This window comes from Chenopodium album, chromosome 16 (genome assembly GCF_948465745.1).
Source record: "Chenopodium album chromosome 16, dcCheAlbu1.1, whole genome shotgun sequence".
Taxonomy (NCBI): Eukaryota; Viridiplantae; Streptophyta; class Magnoliopsida; order Caryophyllales; family Amaranthaceae; genus Chenopodium; species Chenopodium album.
In genome coordinates this window covers 51,061,905-51,078,753 of record NC_137849.1, presented here as the reverse complement: position 1 = coordinate 51,078,753, position 16,849 = coordinate 51,061,905, and the positions used below count along the sequence as shown (strand labels likewise).

General features: G+C 34.9%; 3 protein-coding genes across 22 annotated transcripts; 1 reads left to right on the top strand and 2 right to left on the bottom strand.

Moving 5' to 3' along the window:
- Positions 1 to 3,521: 3,521 nt before the first annotated feature.
- LOC145586955 (protein-tyrosine-phosphatase PTP1-like) lies at positions 3,522 to 15,124 on the top strand. Of its 20 annotated transcripts, none has more exons than XM_081643943.1 (12): positions 3,522 to 3,697; positions 4,673 to 4,758; positions 4,874 to 4,928; positions 11,227 to 11,313; positions 11,679 to 11,767; positions 12,205 to 12,274; positions 12,408 to 12,539; positions 12,782 to 12,916; positions 13,710 to 13,855; positions 13,937 to 14,078; positions 14,652 to 14,738; positions 14,838 to 15,124. In XM_081643943.1, the coding sequence occupies exons 7-11, from the start codon at positions 12,483 to 12,485 to the stop codon at positions 14,724 to 14,726; spliced, it is 555 nt and encodes a 184-aa protein (XP_081500069.1). In that variant the 5' UTR covers positions 3,522 to 3,697; positions 4,673 to 4,758; positions 4,874 to 4,928; positions 11,227 to 11,313; positions 11,679 to 11,767; positions 12,205 to 12,274; positions 12,408 to 12,482; the 3' UTR covers positions 14,727 to 14,738; positions 14,838 to 15,124. The 20 variants fall into 20 exon arrangements, with proteins under 20 accessions (XP_081500069.1, XP_081500058.1, XP_081500056.1 ...); XM_081643932.1 differs by having other exon boundaries at positions 11,679 to 11,787; XM_081643930.1 differs by lacking the exon at positions 11,227 to 11,313 and adding an exon at positions 9,837 to 10,045 and having other exon boundaries at positions 11,679 to 11,787.
- Positions 6,612 to 7,445, bottom strand: LOC145584532 (uncharacterized). The gene has a single exon (XM_081641356.1). It carries the CDS (start codon positions 7,443 to 7,445, stop codon positions 6,612 to 6,614), a length of 834 nt encoding a protein of 277 aa, XP_081497482.1.
- On the bottom strand, positions 8,924 to 11,055 carry LOC145584531 (uncharacterized). Its single transcript, XM_081641355.1, has 2 exons — positions 11,019 to 11,055; positions 8,924 to 9,639 (listed from the first exon to the last, which is right to left on the bottom strand). The coding sequence occupies exons 1-2, from the start codon at positions 11,053 to 11,055 to the stop codon at positions 8,924 to 8,926; spliced, it is 753 nt and encodes a 250-aa protein (XP_081497481.1).
- Positions 15,125 to 16,849: the final 1,725 nt, after the last annotated feature.

Here is a 16,849-nt window from a genome sequence, read left to right as displayed (position 1 = left end):
GCTTGTTTTTCTCAAATTTTTATAATCCCCCAACCCAAACAAATATTATTGGAAGTGTGGACATATTGCGAGTTTTGTGACTATTGTCCCTGTATATCAGTATTATCAATCACCAGAATTCAGTGTATTAAGTATCTTAGATTCTTAGATAAGGTTGGGCTTAATAACAATGCTGTTAATATGTAACAATCCAAATTTGATTTTAAGAGGCGTGCTTTATTAAATCTTCAATTAAAACTTTGGCCTTAACGTTAATTATGAGTCAAGTTTGGTTATTTTACCCATTGTTTTTACATATTAGTATCAATCATTGTGAATTTGTGATTATAACCTTTGCGATTGAAATTATTAAGTTACTAATTGATTATTATTAAAAGAAGGAAATTTGTAAAACCCACCTCTTTTAAAAAAATATTGCAAAAGACCACCAATTTTAAAAATTTTGTTGTAAATTACCACTTTTTAAGGCAAATTTATCAATTGTGTTTACATTGAATTGGTGGTAATTTTAAATTGTGAATTTTGTTACGACTCCGGCCACCCAGCCCCCAACGACAGTGTCGGCGCCGGCCTCGATCCCAACCCCTCCCCTCGAAAACCCGTCCTAGCCCCAATCCTGGCCCCTCCCCTCAAAAACCCGATCCCAGCCCCATTCCAACCGATCTGTTCTCCCCTATCCCATATTCTGAACGATCCTTTCTCCCCCGATCTCGATTCATGTTGTTTGGTGAGTTTGAAGGAGTTCACGCCCACCAATCAGCCACAAATCGCAAACCAGCCGCGCGAAGGAGTTCCTTAGCCACCCAAAACCACCATAAGCAAAACCCTAAAACCCATTTAAGGTGGTTTCGGGCTGGTAGGGGTGTCCATTTGGTTTTCGGTTTGGATTTAGCCCAAATCCAATCCAATCTGAAATAAATTTTGGTTTTTAATTTTCAAATCCAATCCGATCCGAATTACTTACCAAATCCAATCTGAATTATAATTCGGTTATTTGGATCCAATCCGAAAATCCAAATTAAAATATGTTGCTAATTTTTTTGGACCTAATACAATTATAAAAATAAACTTGCAATAATAAAATTTCAATTCTTGAAAGTATAGTAGTATATGATTCATACAAGCATTGAAAACATACTTTAACTTGAATAATATTAACAATATTGTTTTGTAAAACAACGCTTTTATAATTCGGTTATTTGGATCCGAACAAGGTCAATCCGATCCGATCCGAAAATCCGAATTTTCAAAAAAATTCAATCCGATCCGATCCGATCCGATTTGAAGTTTGAATCCGATCCGAATTGATAATTCGGTTTGGATTGGATTGAATTTCGGTTTTTATCCGAATAATGGACACCCCTACGGGCTGGTGGTTTAAGGTTAAGGTGTCGGTTTTTGGGTGGGGGAAGGGGAGGGGTTCGATTCCGCTAAAAATCGCCGGCGCCGACCGCCGGCAGGGGGAAATTGGCTAACGGGAGAAGCAAGGTGTTTTAAGGGTGTAACACCCCCGATTTACTATTAATAATAAACAATAAATAAAAGAAAAATAGACAACCTTTGAATAAAATTGCGGAAGCATACACCTAAATCGGAGGTATTACCGCCACACTTAACAACTTGTCAAGTGTTAAGGCTTACAAAAACCCAATAATTACAACCCAATAATCTAAGTGAGCTATTTATACAACTCTATAAATTAAACTGGTTATAACAAATTAATCGAAACACTTGAGCTTCTTTAGCTACGATCATCTCTTGATCAACCTATTACAATCTTGACTGCTCACCATTAAGGACAAATTCCAAAATGAATCGTCGTAGGGCTGCCATAAGAAAAAGACATGGCCGCAAACACAAGTAGCACAACAAAACAATACACACACGTCAGCAAAAAGTTGAGTAATCACCACACATCAGAATACAAAGAATAATATAATAATTAACATCACTAGATCAATTAAACAATGTAGTTCGAAACTACATTACACATTGTACTTTGAAAAAAAAATAACCTTTATCAACTCAACCTCGAATAATAATACAATCCTTCACTCAATTAACTCATAACCAATAAGTGTGCCATGCTCTTTGTTTAATACCTAGTCTTGGACATGAGTAATTCGAATAAATAAACCAACAAGTATAAAAACTTGAATACTCTCAATAATCAGAAAATACCTTGAACCAGACCACATACGGGCCAATTCCCACTGTAGGGGACCATAGAAAAATAAATAATAAAGATTGTACCTCATTCTTAACTCATGATCATTATCTCATTACCAACATGCCAAGAACCAAGGTATATAACGCTGAGCCTCAAACCAAGAATAAAATAATAATCTCAACCTTTTTGATCTCATACATCGATCAAATAATTATTCACAAACTAATACATAGTATCTCAATAATGGCACGAGTTCCCAAATTACATGATAATTCGATTCATAATATCTCAACTCTTAAAAAAAACACTAATAACCCAAATATAATCAAATCTCAACCCAAAAATAATAATCTGCATTAGCAACCCAAAAACCTCAATAAAACAATACTCTCTATAGCAACAACATTAAAACCCTAGAAATACTCAATCAATGCGACAATTAAATCATATAATACCACACACTAATCATATACATATAAATCATGATCATAAATAATTCACAAATTATAAAATTTACACATAACAATACGGAGTACAATTAATACTAACAATTTATAATCAAACAAATCAAAAAAAATTAATTAAGGTGGTGTGATTACCATTCTAGAATTGACACCCAAATATTATAACTATAGGCAAAACCAGAGCAACACCATCTCCGATCCACTCAAAACATGAGAAACCATAATGGGTTTGTAAAGTAATGATAATATATATAAGTATGAGATTGATCATCAAAGAATTACATTGGAAAATTGGGTTTGGTGATGATGCGATGGTGTATCAGTGATGAGAAATTGATATTGGCTAAAAAGCAAGATCTTCTTTGCTTGCTAGGAATACAGGATGGAAATCACGGCTATTATACATAAGAAAGAATAATAATTAAGCTAGGTTAACAAGTATTTATAGTTTTGTAAACAAAAATTCTATTAGATATAAAATAAGGTTTCAAACTTTCCAAAAATAAACTATGTATATAAGGAAGGTTACTTAACAATTAAAATAACTCAATTTATCAATAAAATATTATACGTATAATATCATAAAATATTCGAGTATTACAATCTACCCTCCTTAAAACAAGTTTAGTCCCCGAAACTTAAAATACAAAAATTTTGGGTATTACAAAGGGTGACTTTTTTTTAATAAGCTCAACGGAATTAGAATAAACAACGGAACAACGGATTCTATTAGGTGGTAGTGATTTTTAACAAACTCTGATTTATGTGGTAGCAGGATGAAAAAAAAATAAAATTAAGCCAATAGCAAATGTAAAATGATTTTTTTTTTATTTTTTTTTTTATAAGACCAAAAATAATTATCCATTTATCTACTGTACAATATTGTCATTCCATGTTGAAGATCAACTTGTACTTTCTCCAATCATTCATTTTTTTTATTCTTCATCTTGAAGAGAAATCACTCTTTTGGTTGAATCATCCATAGTTTGATTATCCAAATCCCATAATTTCTTTCATTTATATGGTTTTCTTTTTCTTCAAGCTTCCTCTCTAAGCATGGATGGTAAGAATTTGATTTAATTTGCTGTATTTTACTTATTCAGCTTTTGCAACTCTTTGATTAGTGATAATTTAGGGTTCCAATCATCTCAATCAAACTCAATTATTACATGACTGAGATTTAGGGTTTCCGTTTTATGCGATTAAAATTTTGAATTTTTAAGTAACTAATTGCGCTCAATTGTAGTGTTGAATTTCCTGAGTTGATTATTTTTAATTGCGTCAAATTGTGATAATAAATTGATAATTGAAATATTATTGCTAAGTTGAATTTAGGGTTTTAAGCCTGTGCTGTAATTCGCAGTGATTGTGATCAAACGAGCAAACGATCATGGATGACTGGGGTATGATTTTGACGGTCGTTTTGTTTTCCCCTTACCATTTCGAGTTTGTAATGCTAGCGATCATGGTTATTGCGTTTGTCTTGATTAATTGGCTATCTTAATTTTCTTGCTGAGTTTTGTTTTTTTTTTTTTTTTTAAAAAAAAATCCTCCATTATACTGTACCATTTTTACCAAATAAGAAATTATTCTGTGTGGTTAATTTAGGCTATGTAAAATTTTCCGAAGTTCGGTATACTATATCGCAGTAGAGCAAGCGTGTTGTCAAGGCCTTGCCGGGGTTTGAGTAGGGATTAAGAGGGAGCTTTTATCAGGTTATTAATTGAAAATTGCCACTTGATAAATTGTTATGTTTATCAAGGAGATAAACTTGGACTTTCTTGGTATGTTTGATGAGGGTAATATATAATAATTAGGTTTGGTATAAGAGTGAGTAAGAATGACCTTGAAGTTGTGGGAGTGAGAAATGACCCTAACCTCACAGATGGAAAGTGTAGAGGACAGAAACTGATTTTATCAAATTAGGATAATAATCTCCGCCTTTGTTTTATGCTAAAGTGTTTGTTAAGAATTAGGATTTATGAAGTAATTTTCCTATGTCTTGTAAACCTATTACATACATGTGCCCTTTATCTAGGATTAATACTACTTCTGCTACAAGATGTTGGTTGATGAATTGGAGGAGCTCATATCAGGGTAGGATCCTGAGAAAAGTGCTTAAAGGTATATCACCTTTATCTAGCTATTCTCATAAGTTTATACACATTTCGCACCATGTACCAATATTATTTTTTGTTCAGCTCAGAATTATCTTATTTATAGAATGTAGACTCTGCAGGATTGTCCTTGTTCTGCCATTATGTTGCTTCTTTGCAGCAGCAAGACTGGTGCAGGTATGGAAGAGCAGCAGTGACTTCTTGTGAAAAGTTTGAAGCTTTATTTCATTTTTCTGTAAAACAGAGAATTTTTGGGATTTGGTTTGACGGCGCAGCCACAATAATCACCTGGGCTCCTCACCCTAGATAGTATTCTCCTTTACTTATATAGTGTCCATACACCAATTACATCATACCAGCAAAGAAACAGACAAAAATTACATAATGCCAACACACACATAATGCCAGCACAACAAGAATAAAAATATCATTTCTCTACACTCCCCCCGCAAGTTGAGCTTGGGATAAATGACCAAGACCCAACTTGGAGGCTAAGAACCAGTGTTGTTGTGCTGGCAGAGACTTTGTCGTAATGTCAGCAACCTGTAAGGATGATCTGACATGCTGGGTGACAATCAATCCTTCTTGAATCTTTTCTCTAACGTAATAAGCATCAAGATTGAGATGTTTTGTACACTCATGAAAGGCTGAGTTATGTGCAGTATACTCAGCAGATTTGTTGTCACAAAAGAGTGTGACAGGCAGCAAGCATTCTTGTTCCAGATCTTCAAACATTCCAGTCACCCAAGCAATTTTTCTCGTAGTTTGAGACATGCTTCGTAATTCTGCTTCACATGATGACTTTGAGACAACCTTTTGCTTCTTTGTTTTCCAAGATATCAAGCACTTATCCTGTCAAAGACCTTCCACTATAAGCACACATTCCCAAATCAGCATCAGAAAAAGCCGTGAGCATTTGATCTCTTGTCCTTGGATAGAACAACCCAATGTCTACGGTTCCTCTCAAATATCTTACAACATGTAAAGCAGCCTTCATGTGTGGCTGTCTAGGATAACTTAAAAACTGACTGAGTTGTTGAACCGAGTAAGTTATATCAGGTCTTGATAGAGTCAAATAGAGCAATTTGCCTATTAATCTCCTGTAGCTTTCTGAATCCTCCAGATGATAACTTAACCCCCTTTGGAAAGGGGAAGCTTGTTGCCATGCAATCAGACATCCCAGAATCTCTAACAATGTCGATGGTGTATTTTCTCTGGTTTATCATGGTTCCATGTTCACCTCTAGCAACCTCGATCCCTAAAAAATATCTCATGTGCCCCAAGTCCTTCGTGATAAGAGCTTCATCAAGTCTTTGCTTGATATTTTTAATTGTTTCCTCATCATCTCCTGTCACCAAGAGATCATCCATATACACCAAAATGATACAAATCTTTTCATTTTGCTTCCAGAAGAAGACAGAGCAATCCATCACACATTGTTTGAAACCGTTTCCTAGTAGAAACCTTGTCAATTCAACATTTCATTGTCTAGATGCTTATTTTAATCCATACAGGCTCTTTTTTAATCTGCATACATTTCCATCTTCATGTGTCTTATATCCTGCAAGCATCTTTAAGTATACTTCCTCATCCACAAAGCCATGCAAAAAAGCATTATTTATGTCAAGTTGATGTAGGTTTCATCCCCTCAAGGTCGCTAAAGCAATTAGCAACCTTACCGTGGCGAATTTTGCCACCGGTGAAAATGTCGATTTGTAGTCTTTTCCTTTGATTTGCTTGTCTCCTCTAGCTACTAATCTTGCTTTCAATCTTTCAACATTCCCATCTTTATCAAACTTCACTTTATACACAACTTCACTTTATACACTCACTTGCTGTCAATAGCCTGCCTGTTTTCCTCTAGCAAGTCACTTCCCAAGTTTCATTCTTTTCAAGAGCTTCTATTTCCTCTTTCATTGCTTGAACCCAACCCGGGTGTTGACATGATTCTTTAGAAGTAAATGGCTCTTTAACATTAAGAACATTGTTCAAGGACACTACATAATCATCATCATAATATTCCTGATTCTCCAAACTGCAAATTACTAAATTAGTAGTTGCTCCTTCCTCTTCACTGCTTCTCTGCCTTTTTGTATCCATGACAAAATCATGGAACTTGGCTGGAAGTCTTCTTTCTCTTTCGGGCCTTTTTGGATCCGGTTCAACTTGATTGCCAACTGGTTGTTTTTTTTGGGTGAGATCATCAATCTTATGCCTAATTTCCTTATCTGATCCTTCTCCATATTCCTCCTGGTTGTTGTTATCATCATCTTGAGCATCAACATTCTCAAGAGGACTTTGTAATTCTTCTTCCATCTGTACACGCAAACTAATATACTCATCTTGAGTTTGTTTGAAAGGAAAAATCTCCTCTTCTAATCTCACATTCCTGCACACAAATATCTTGTTAGTTTCAAGATCATATACTCTGTATCCCTTTTGATTAACAGGATATCCAAGTAATATGCATCTCGTTCCTTTGTGAGCAAATTTGTCTCCTTTTGTGTGACTGTTTGAAGCATAACAGAGACATCCAATCACCCTCAAGTGATTGTAATTTGGCTTTCTATTCATAAGCCTTTCAAAAGGAACTTTCCATCCAATCACTGAAGTGGGAAGCATGTTAATAATATGAGTCGCAGCCAATATACATTCTGCCAAAAATTTGTTCGGTAATCTTGCATGAATCTTCATTGCTCTAGCTATCTCAATGAGATGCATGTGCTTTCTTTCAACACGACCATTTTGTCGAGGATCCTCTGCAACGCTTCTTTAATGTAAGATCCCTTTCATTCTGAACATCTGCGAGCACTCTTCTTGAAAGATTTCTGTACCATTGTCACTTCTTACTGTTTTCACAGTAGTTTGGAAATGGTTCTCTATATAAGCTAAGAAATCAGCTAGGATATATTTCACTTGCTCTTTGCTGTGTAGCAAATGAGTAGTCCAAGTGACTCTTGAATGGTCATCGAGAATAGTAAGGAAGTACCTTCCACCTGTTACAGCAACTTTACAACAACATTACAGCAACTTTTCTGTATGGACCCCAACGGTCAATATGCAATAAATCAAACACATTTACAGCAATCGAGTTATTAACGGGAAAAGGTAATTTATGATGCTTAGCCACACAACAAGTATCACGAAAAAAACTCATTCAAACCCTTACAGTCACATACTGATAAATGTTTCATCTTAGACAAGGAACCATGTCCTAGTCTTTGATGCATTAAGTTCAAACAAGGACTTGTTCTGGAATTTAATACAGTACTATTACATTTCACAAATCCACCTTGCTTATTCAACTCTATTCCTTGGTTGATCACTTGCTTCTCATTCCCTTGCTCGAGTTTGTATAAACCTCCCACCTTTCTTCCTCTTCCAACTATTCTCTCATCAGAACGGTCCTGAAACAAACATTCACCATCAATGAAAGTTACTTTCACTCTGTTTCTGCTCCATCAATCTACTCACTGAAAGAAGATTATGTTTGAACTCAGGAATATGCAACACATTCCTTATTGTTATTTTAGGACTTAAATTGATAGTCCCTATTTTCTTTACATATCTTACTGTTCCATCTGGAAGTGTTTCTTTATAGTTCTGAGCTCACTGAACATTGATTTACAGCTAGCCATCAACCATGATTGTTTTCCAAACATTTTATAATATGAGCAAGCATTATAGGATGAAATAATACCTGCAAAATTGCTCATTTGTTGCTTGGTTCCGGAACTTCCAGCAGCTTCTTGTTTCTTTGCATTCATTACTTTCAGAACTTGTTGCACAACAGCATTTGGTTCACCAGGGTCATCCATAGGTGTGTCCTGCACATAAGTTCTTGTGTGTTCATTGCATTTGCAGCATGACTAGTTCTTGTACCTTGGGAATTCTTTCCTTAGGTTTAGGTGGGTTCTTGAACCAGTCGGGGAAACCATGTAACTTGAAGCATCCCTCCAGTATGCCCCTTCATTTTACAATGTTCACAGAAGTACTTCCTCATTTTTTTCTTCCTTAACTCCCTTTTCTGAAAAATCTGACCTCCTTTGTTGTTCCTTCCCTGTACTGCAATTATTCTGATGGAAACTTCCCCCACCTTGCTTCGTTGCAGCCATGGCACTCACATCTGCTCCCATCTCCATAGCAACAAAAATTTCTTTCTGCTTCTCAGATTATTGAATCATATGAAATGCCTTGTTTACACTTGGCAATGGATCCATTGCCAGTATGTTCCCTTTCATATTATCATACCCTCTATTTAGACCCATAAGAAAGTCTATCACTTTGTTCTTGGCATCTCTCTCAACCAATTTCTTCAACATATTACAACTACATTTACTCATTGCATCACAACTACATTCAGGAAGAGGTTCAAGATTGTTTATTTCATCCCAATAACTTCTCAACTTTGCATAGTAATCACCAACACAGAGTTCATTTTGCTGTAAACTATTTAGTTCTTTCTTAAGCAAATATAATTGTGGTGCATTAGTTTCCCCATATCTTTCTAACAGTTCATCCCAAAAACCTTTAGAAGACTCACAAAGTAGTAGTTGTTGTGCTGTACTAGGTGAGACAGAGGCTGATAACCAACACCTTATCATGTAGTCATTTCTGATCCCTTTTTCATAATCATCAGATTCGGGAGAAGGTTTTGAGATCTTACCATTGATAAATCCCAGCTTGTTCTTGGCCCCTAAAGCCATTTTCACGCTTCTGCTCCAGTTCAAGTAGTTATTGCCATTGAAGATGATGCTTCCCAAGGTAGTGCTAGAGTGATCTGAACTTCCGAGGTAGTAAGGATCTGCATATGGTATTATCGTATCTTTGCTCATGCTGAACAGATTCTTGAGTCCAAAATCTGACTCAATATCTTGAATATTTTTCTCTTCCAGATTCAAGTAATAAAGATGAGATCTTTACAGATTTTGAGAGGGAATTTTAGAAAGATTAAAACTTTATTGTTTTCTCTAATTGGTTTCAAGATTTAAAAAAGTTTTCTTTGGTTTAAAAGATCAGAACCTGGTGATTGCTCTGATACCATGTGAAAAGTTTGAAGCTTCATTTCATTTTTCTGTAAAACAGAGAATTTTTGGGATTTGGTTTGACGGCGCAGCCACAATAATCACCTGGGCTCCTCACCCAAGATACTATTCTCCTTTACTTATATAGTGTCCACACACCAATTACATCATACCAGCAAAGAAAAAGGAACAGAGAAATTACATAATGCCAACACACACATAATGCCAGCACAACAAGAATAAAAATGTCATTTCTCTACACTTCTCAAGGTAATTTCCTTACATGAATATTCACAGAGGAAGAATGATGATTTCTTAATGTACAACGTACTGCTAAAATTTCCGGACTGTAATCAGAGTCTTTGCTTTTATTATTTCTTTTTCTGATTGCACCAACCTCGGAAAATTGGGTTCTGCCTTCTGCTGCAGTTTTAATTCATGTTCTTGTATGTGTATCTGTGTTTAATATATATTGTTTGTTCTTGTGCCCGTATCTGTACATTTAACCCTGGAGAGGCATTTTAAAGTTAACTTTGTTGTTGTTAGTATTGTTACTGCTGCTTCGTATTTGATGACTCTATATACATACAACATAGACCAGTAGATGCAAAGCAAATCGATCACCAGATTTCCCCGCCCCCCCCTTCAATGGGATGTAGCCTAGCTTATTTAAATGAAAATGTATATGTGTACATTGCGAATTTTATGATGGTAATAAATGACTAGAGATTGCTTTGTAAGTCTTCATCATATTGCTTTAAATAATTGATGAAGTTTGATCCTTTGTATTATTATATTCCCATTATAACAATGAGAGCGGCTAAGCTGTTGGTTATTATATAAATGGAGGTAAAGGCTTAGATTTAGTATTGTTTCAATAAGGTACGATGATTATATTGGGTAGAACATGAGTTGTTGTGGGTTGTTAGCATGTGATGATCAAGTATGTATTCTTTTTTTCTTTGTTTTGTACTGTAATAATAAAGATAGCATATTTTGTACGATACGAATTAAAATGATCAACTATAATAAGCAACTTGCTTAATGTATCAATTTGTTTGAATATCAATAATGCAAAATTCTTCACATAGCCATTAATTAATGGTACTTCTATATACTCCGTTTATAATAATGTAGAAAAGTTTGGGATGTCCTGATTAAAAAAGAAAAGTAGACAGACTATCTTTCTTATTTCCCAACTATAAATATGTTGAAAATCAAACATTAGAATAAGAGAATTTACCTGAAGACATTGAAAGAGAAGTAGCAATACCTTTCATTTTTTTTTTCCTTACACTCTCCCTATCCTTAACTTCTTAAGGATAAATATGGCTGCTCTTGTAGAACCTACTTCAGTTTCAGCTTCTTCTTCTACCCCTTCTCTGTCTCACCCTCCCAAATCCTTCGATTTCCCACAACATCCTCCTCAGATATCTCTCTCCCCTGAGCAGATAGAATATTGCAATGATGCTCTTCACTGTCTCAAGGAGAATTTGGGGCACCCTGATTTCAAAGAACGTGAGTTTGATCTTCTTGAGGTATTATGTCTGATCCACTACTTCATGTGACACTTTACAGATTAACCACTGTTTGATCTTTTTAAACATGAGTTTTTACCGATTTCTACTTCACTTTAAATAATTGCTGTTCACTCATTTTTAGTAAGTAAATGTCAGTTTTTGCATCAATATGAAACTTGCAAAACAAGTTTTTGCATTATGTTAGTAAACCTATAATTATTCCGTATATTTGTTAGGGTGGGAAATACTTGGTCCATCGCACCTTGCAGATTATGCTGTATTATGTGTGATTCCTCTCAATTTTTCTGCTCATTAATATTTTCTTCATTATTAGGTGGTTCCTACAATGAGATAGATGTTAAGCCAGCTCTTCTCTGATGCAGGTAGAATCAATGAAAGAATCTGATGTGGAAAAGCAAAAGGAAGAAATCTGTCAGGTGGCTATTCATGTTGACAATTTGAACAAAAATCGGTATCCAAATGTCTTACCATGTAATTCCTAATTCAATCAGTTAACTTTATTTAAAGATCTTAATCTGTCATTTCTCCAATTATAATGGATCAAACATGTACTACGTACTAGTTAACATTGATTTTTGGAATATAACTTACACAATTAAGATGGTTAAAGTAAATGTCTAAAGTTCCTATTCATTTTGACGTAGCAAACAGTTAGTGTATGTCAAATTTAAAGTTTGATGGGGAATAATCCCTCCATTACTGTGTAAGATTATGAGACTACAATACTACATTCATTCAATACCTCTTGAATCGACTAGGTTAGAGCCTCTTCAGTAGTTCAGTGGCATTGGGGTAATATTGATATGATCCGAATGTGTAATTACTGTTATATACTTGTGAATTGTCTAGCTGCGTTAAATATCTTTTTTTTTTTTTATTATTTTACAGTTGACAGCAACATAATTGTCCTGACAGACGGGGGTTACATGACACTTACATCAATGCAAGCTTTGTAAAAGTAAGTGATGTGCGCATTGCACTCTATATCTTACTAAGTAACCAAGCATGATCACTAGATTCACTACATACTTTTTTCGTAGTTTAATCTTTTTTTTTTTTTTTTTGGTCCATGAATTTTATGTCAAATTTAGTCTTCTGCAGAACATGCTCCTCAATTCATAGCCACACAAGGTCCATTGCCAAGCACATTTACGGATTTCTGGGAAATGGTGTTGCAGTATCGCTGCCCTGTGATTGTAATGCTTACACGGTTGTTTGAAGGGGTAAATTGCTTGCTGTCACCTTATAATTAGCATTCTATGTGACAGATATCTGGCACTGATGTACTTCTTCCAAACTCCCTTTGAATCTTTTGCTAATGCTGCTTTCAAGGTTCAACTCTTGAATTTAGGTTTGCATCTCAGGAGTAAAAAAACAAAAAGAAACTCTTTGTTGAACAGAGTATTTGTACTAGTAATCTATTTATGTGTAACTTTTGATTTCTGGAATGGAATTTCGAATGCAGAAGTTGAAGTGTCATGACTACTTTCAAGCAGAGAATGGACCTAATGAATTTGGCAACATTTCTATCGTCACGACTTGGATGAAAGAAACTGGGAGCTCCTTGGTCTTTCGGCAATTGGAAGTCACCAAAGCAGAGGTAAGGTCATTTTAATAAAAGAAATTAATTGGAGCAAAAAATAAAATAAAATGAAGACCTGCAGCATGAAACTTTGTTTTTAAGTTTTTTTTTTTTTTTTTTTTTTAATATCCAGTCTATTTTATTATGAACTAGTATGTTTTTTTAATGTATCTTTCTTTCTATGCAGTCTATTTTGATATGTAGCAAATTTTTTTATGTATCTTTTTTTATATTCAAGTAATAGGATAGTGTAATACTTGTATATAAAATAAGTGATTAAAAAAATTAAAAATTCATAGTTAGACCTGAGACCCGCTAGACCCAGTGGATCTGGTATGGGTCTAATTTATTTAGAGCCAGTGGATCTGATCTGGATCCACCTCCAAAAATCCGGGTCTGGTCTGGGTTTGGTTCTGGGTCTTGTCAGATTCGACCCATTGACATCCTTAGTTTTGTTCCTTGAACTCTTCATTTTACCTTAAGGACTCATGTCAGCTCTTTGATGATTTGACATATGGTTGTGGATGCTTGACAGTTTATGCTGGGCCAAATAAAGGAGTTTTATAGCCAAGGGCCAACTGGCCAAGGCTAATGCTTGGGCACAAACCTGAGTCCAATAATCATGAAAACTCTGGAACATTGAAATGAAAATGATTAGTACGCCTATGAATTCGCTGTTTGATAGTTATACAGTACTATGTTAACTGAAATTCTGAATTCATCCATATATGAGCTTTCTTTCTCCGGCATTTTTAGTAACAACATCCCTTGATGAGATGGTACCTCACTGTTCAGTTCACATTTGTTGCAGTCGAAAGAGGCATTGTCGGTTTTGCATATTCAGTATCTAGGGTGGCCAGATCATGGCACACCGAAGGACACATTAGCTGTTCGAGAGATCTTCAGAAGAATTTTTCATCAGCCTCCCAGTGTTGGTCCGATATTGGTGCACTGCAGGTAAGTAAATGACTTTGTTCTCCGGGGTTACTATTCCCTGGATAATTTCAGACTTTCTGACGTATTAGCTACTTTTCTCAGTGCTGGAATTGGCCGTACTGGAACATACTGCACCATTCATGATACAGTCAAAAGAATTCTAGGAGGAGATGAGTCTGCCTTAGAATTAGCCAAAACTGTCAAGGCATTCAGATTTCAGAGAGCTGGAATGGTCCAATCACTGGTATTGTCTCTTCTGAGTGTTGACGACTCTGTGATATTGTGTTTGGTCTTTTGGTTATAACTATTGCTTGGGTTTGTATGAAGCTATAAGATTGCATGATTAGTTATTGGAAATGCTGCAGTAGTCATGTTGAATAGTCCAACCCTTTGATGTTGCATTCTCTGTACAGAAGAATGGTCACTTATACATAGTTTTTATTTCTAAATAAGGATGTCCGTTAAAAGCTGTTTACATTTTCTGAAAGTGTACTTCATTCCTTAACAAGGAGGCACCTACTATTTTAGGCCTTCTCAATATAATAGTGTACTTTCTAGGATTAATATGTTAAATTTGGACTTCACTCCCTTGATTGTTATTGATGGAAAAGAAATTTAACATTACTGGTATGATGAAAACGTAAAAAATTATTCGCAATTAGTTCTCCTAAGGAGAAAGGCAGGTGAGTCAGACTTTCCAATAACGATCTTTATGTATTCTGTTTCTATCCTAATGCTGGGATCTTATACAATTAGCATGTAATTCCTCTGCTTCTATTATTCTATTCTTTACGTTTATAAGTGTGGATTTATCTAGGATCAATACAAGTTTTGCTACGAGGCTGTGATAGATGAACTGGAGGAGCTCATATCAAGAGGAAATAATCCTTAAGTGCTCAATATGGTATAATTTAATTGTTTGCATTATCTTTTCTTTGTATTTTCATCAAACTTCTGTCTTTTAGACAAAACTAGCATTATGGATCGTCTCTTTATGTTTCAGCTCAGGATTTTGAGTGATGTTCCGCCCTACAGAATCCATGCCTGCGTAGCCATTTTAAGCCTCTGCACCTGTTTCTTGGAACGCTGGTTTCTGCTGCAAAATCCAAATGGAAAACTCATGTTTTTGCTTTTAGAGTGTGTTTGTTAGATGGCTCCTATTTGCTTTTTCAGTGTGTTTGTTGTTGTATTGTTGTGTCGATGAAGTTGTGTATTTCAAGCTTTCTAGAGTGATTTACATTTCTTGGAAAATTAATAATATGATCTGCAAGAAAATTTCTTCTTTAGGTAGCTTGCTGAATCGGGTGATGATTGTTAATACTGCTGACTGAAGTAATAGTACTTGGCGCAAACTGATTATTTCAACTTGATTTATCGCATCTCTAATCACATTAAAATCCCACAATATACTCAATTAAGAAAATTGGCTTATAATCATGAATATTACCCTGTATAATTGATGAGTATAATGATTAATATATTCATTATTGGACACAAATTAAACTTATCATATCTACATCTACTTGTTTAAATTTATGCTTTATATCCTGCAAAAGGGGGTCCAAATTTTGACTAATACTTGCTTCTAGGGACTAGGATGATAGAGATTTCTCCAGAAAATTTATACTTTGTGCCAATTTGTCATACTTGACTTGGTCAGTTGGTCTTGTTTCAAAGTTGAGGTAATCGCAACAACTTGAATGAATTATGGATATGAATCAGAGTCACATCATAATGATTTATAATTTTTGTATAAACAATTATCAAACCTGAGAAGTAGGGTATATTCACATGCAAGTATGTAACCATTGACTTTGCAAGCATGTAAAACTGTACTAAATGCTTTGGAGTTTCGAACACCATGATAATCAATCATCGAATGATACTCATTTCTAAGAGTTTGCACCATTCTCTCTTTAAATTTACTACTCATATCACGTTTCAATTTGTCACTCTATGATTTTCAGACGCAAGACCTGAATACATATATCACCATAGTCATTTATCCCAAGTATAATTAAAGTGTGTATATGCCCTTATAAACATATGACCGATGATACAACTGCGCATCTAAAGCATCGTTGCAATCAATTTCTCTTCACGAGATTAAACTGTTTAACTACTACGGAGTATCTCATTTTCTCCACACGGGATTGAACTATTTCTCTATGCAATAGTCATACATCTTGTAAGGACCACTAACACATTGCTAGTCCTATACAAACTCTTCGAAATTGCAGGACAAATATTCCAGATCAGATCATTGAATACTAATTGGACATTAGCTCTTTGTGTGTAGTTGGAAATTGCTTGTTAGAGGCATGTTACTACTTACTCTAGCAAGTGGATCATGTAGTATGAGCCATCAAAATCTTCACGTATTACATGAAGGTATATCCAAATCTTAATGTCTTTATTACTACGGAGTACTTGTATTAAGATCATGAAAATATATATTATTGGCCCTTTGAAAAGTCTTATTCGAAGTACTTGATTACTTGTATAGATTTATATTATGGGACCTACGTATGAATCAGCAATTTGACCATTGAAATTCCATCATTAACAAACCGCTTAGTACTCACTCCCTCCGTCCCCAAAACTTCAACCCTTTTGGGTTGATTTCGCAATTATTAAGAAATTTCAATAAAAAAGAAATAAAAACATATTGAAAAGATAAATTTACATGGGGTTTGTAAAAAAGTAGAGAGATAAAACATTAAAAATACATGAAAAACAAAATTTTATATGGAAAGCTAATTTTGCACAAATGTTGTTATAAATTGGTGGGTATTTTATTGCAAATGGGTTGATCATTTTAAGACTAAAATAAGGCTAAAAGGGTCGAAGTTTTGGGGACGAAGGAAGGAATATATTTGTCTGTAAGGATTTGTATGCAATTTTTATGTTAAGACAAAAAATTATGCGGTTTGATTGTTTGCATTGCTTGTTCATGGGGTTGGACTTAAGTCTAACTTGGAGAGTACTTCATGCTTATTGATTGAATGAAGTCTT

Bases quoted from the DNA above. Each gene is read 5' to 3' on its own strand.
- LOC145584532 (XM_081641356.1), bottom strand. From the start codon at position 7,445: ATGAAGATTCATGCAAGATTACCGAACAAATTTTTGGCAGAATGTATA.
- LOC145584531 (XM_081641355.1), bottom strand. From the start codon at position 11,055: ATGAAAGGTATTGCTACTTCTCTTTCAATGTCTTCAG. The intron at 9,640-11,018 runs GTAAATTCTCTT...TGAATCTGGAAG, and splicing joins TTCTCTTTCAATGTCTTCAG to AGAAAAATATTCAAGATATT.
- LOC145586955 (XM_081643944.1), top strand. From the start codon at position 12,483: ATGGTGTTGCAGTATCGCTGCCCTGTGATTGTAATGCTTACACGGTTG. The intron at 12,540-12,781 runs GTAAATTGCTTG...TTTCGAATGCAG, and splicing joins TTACACGGTTGTTTGAAGGG to AAGTTGAAGTGTCATGACTA. The intron at 12,917-13,709 runs GTAAGGTCATTT...CATTTGTTGCAG, and splicing joins TGGAAGTCACCAAAGCAGAG to TCGAAAGAGGCATTGTCGGT.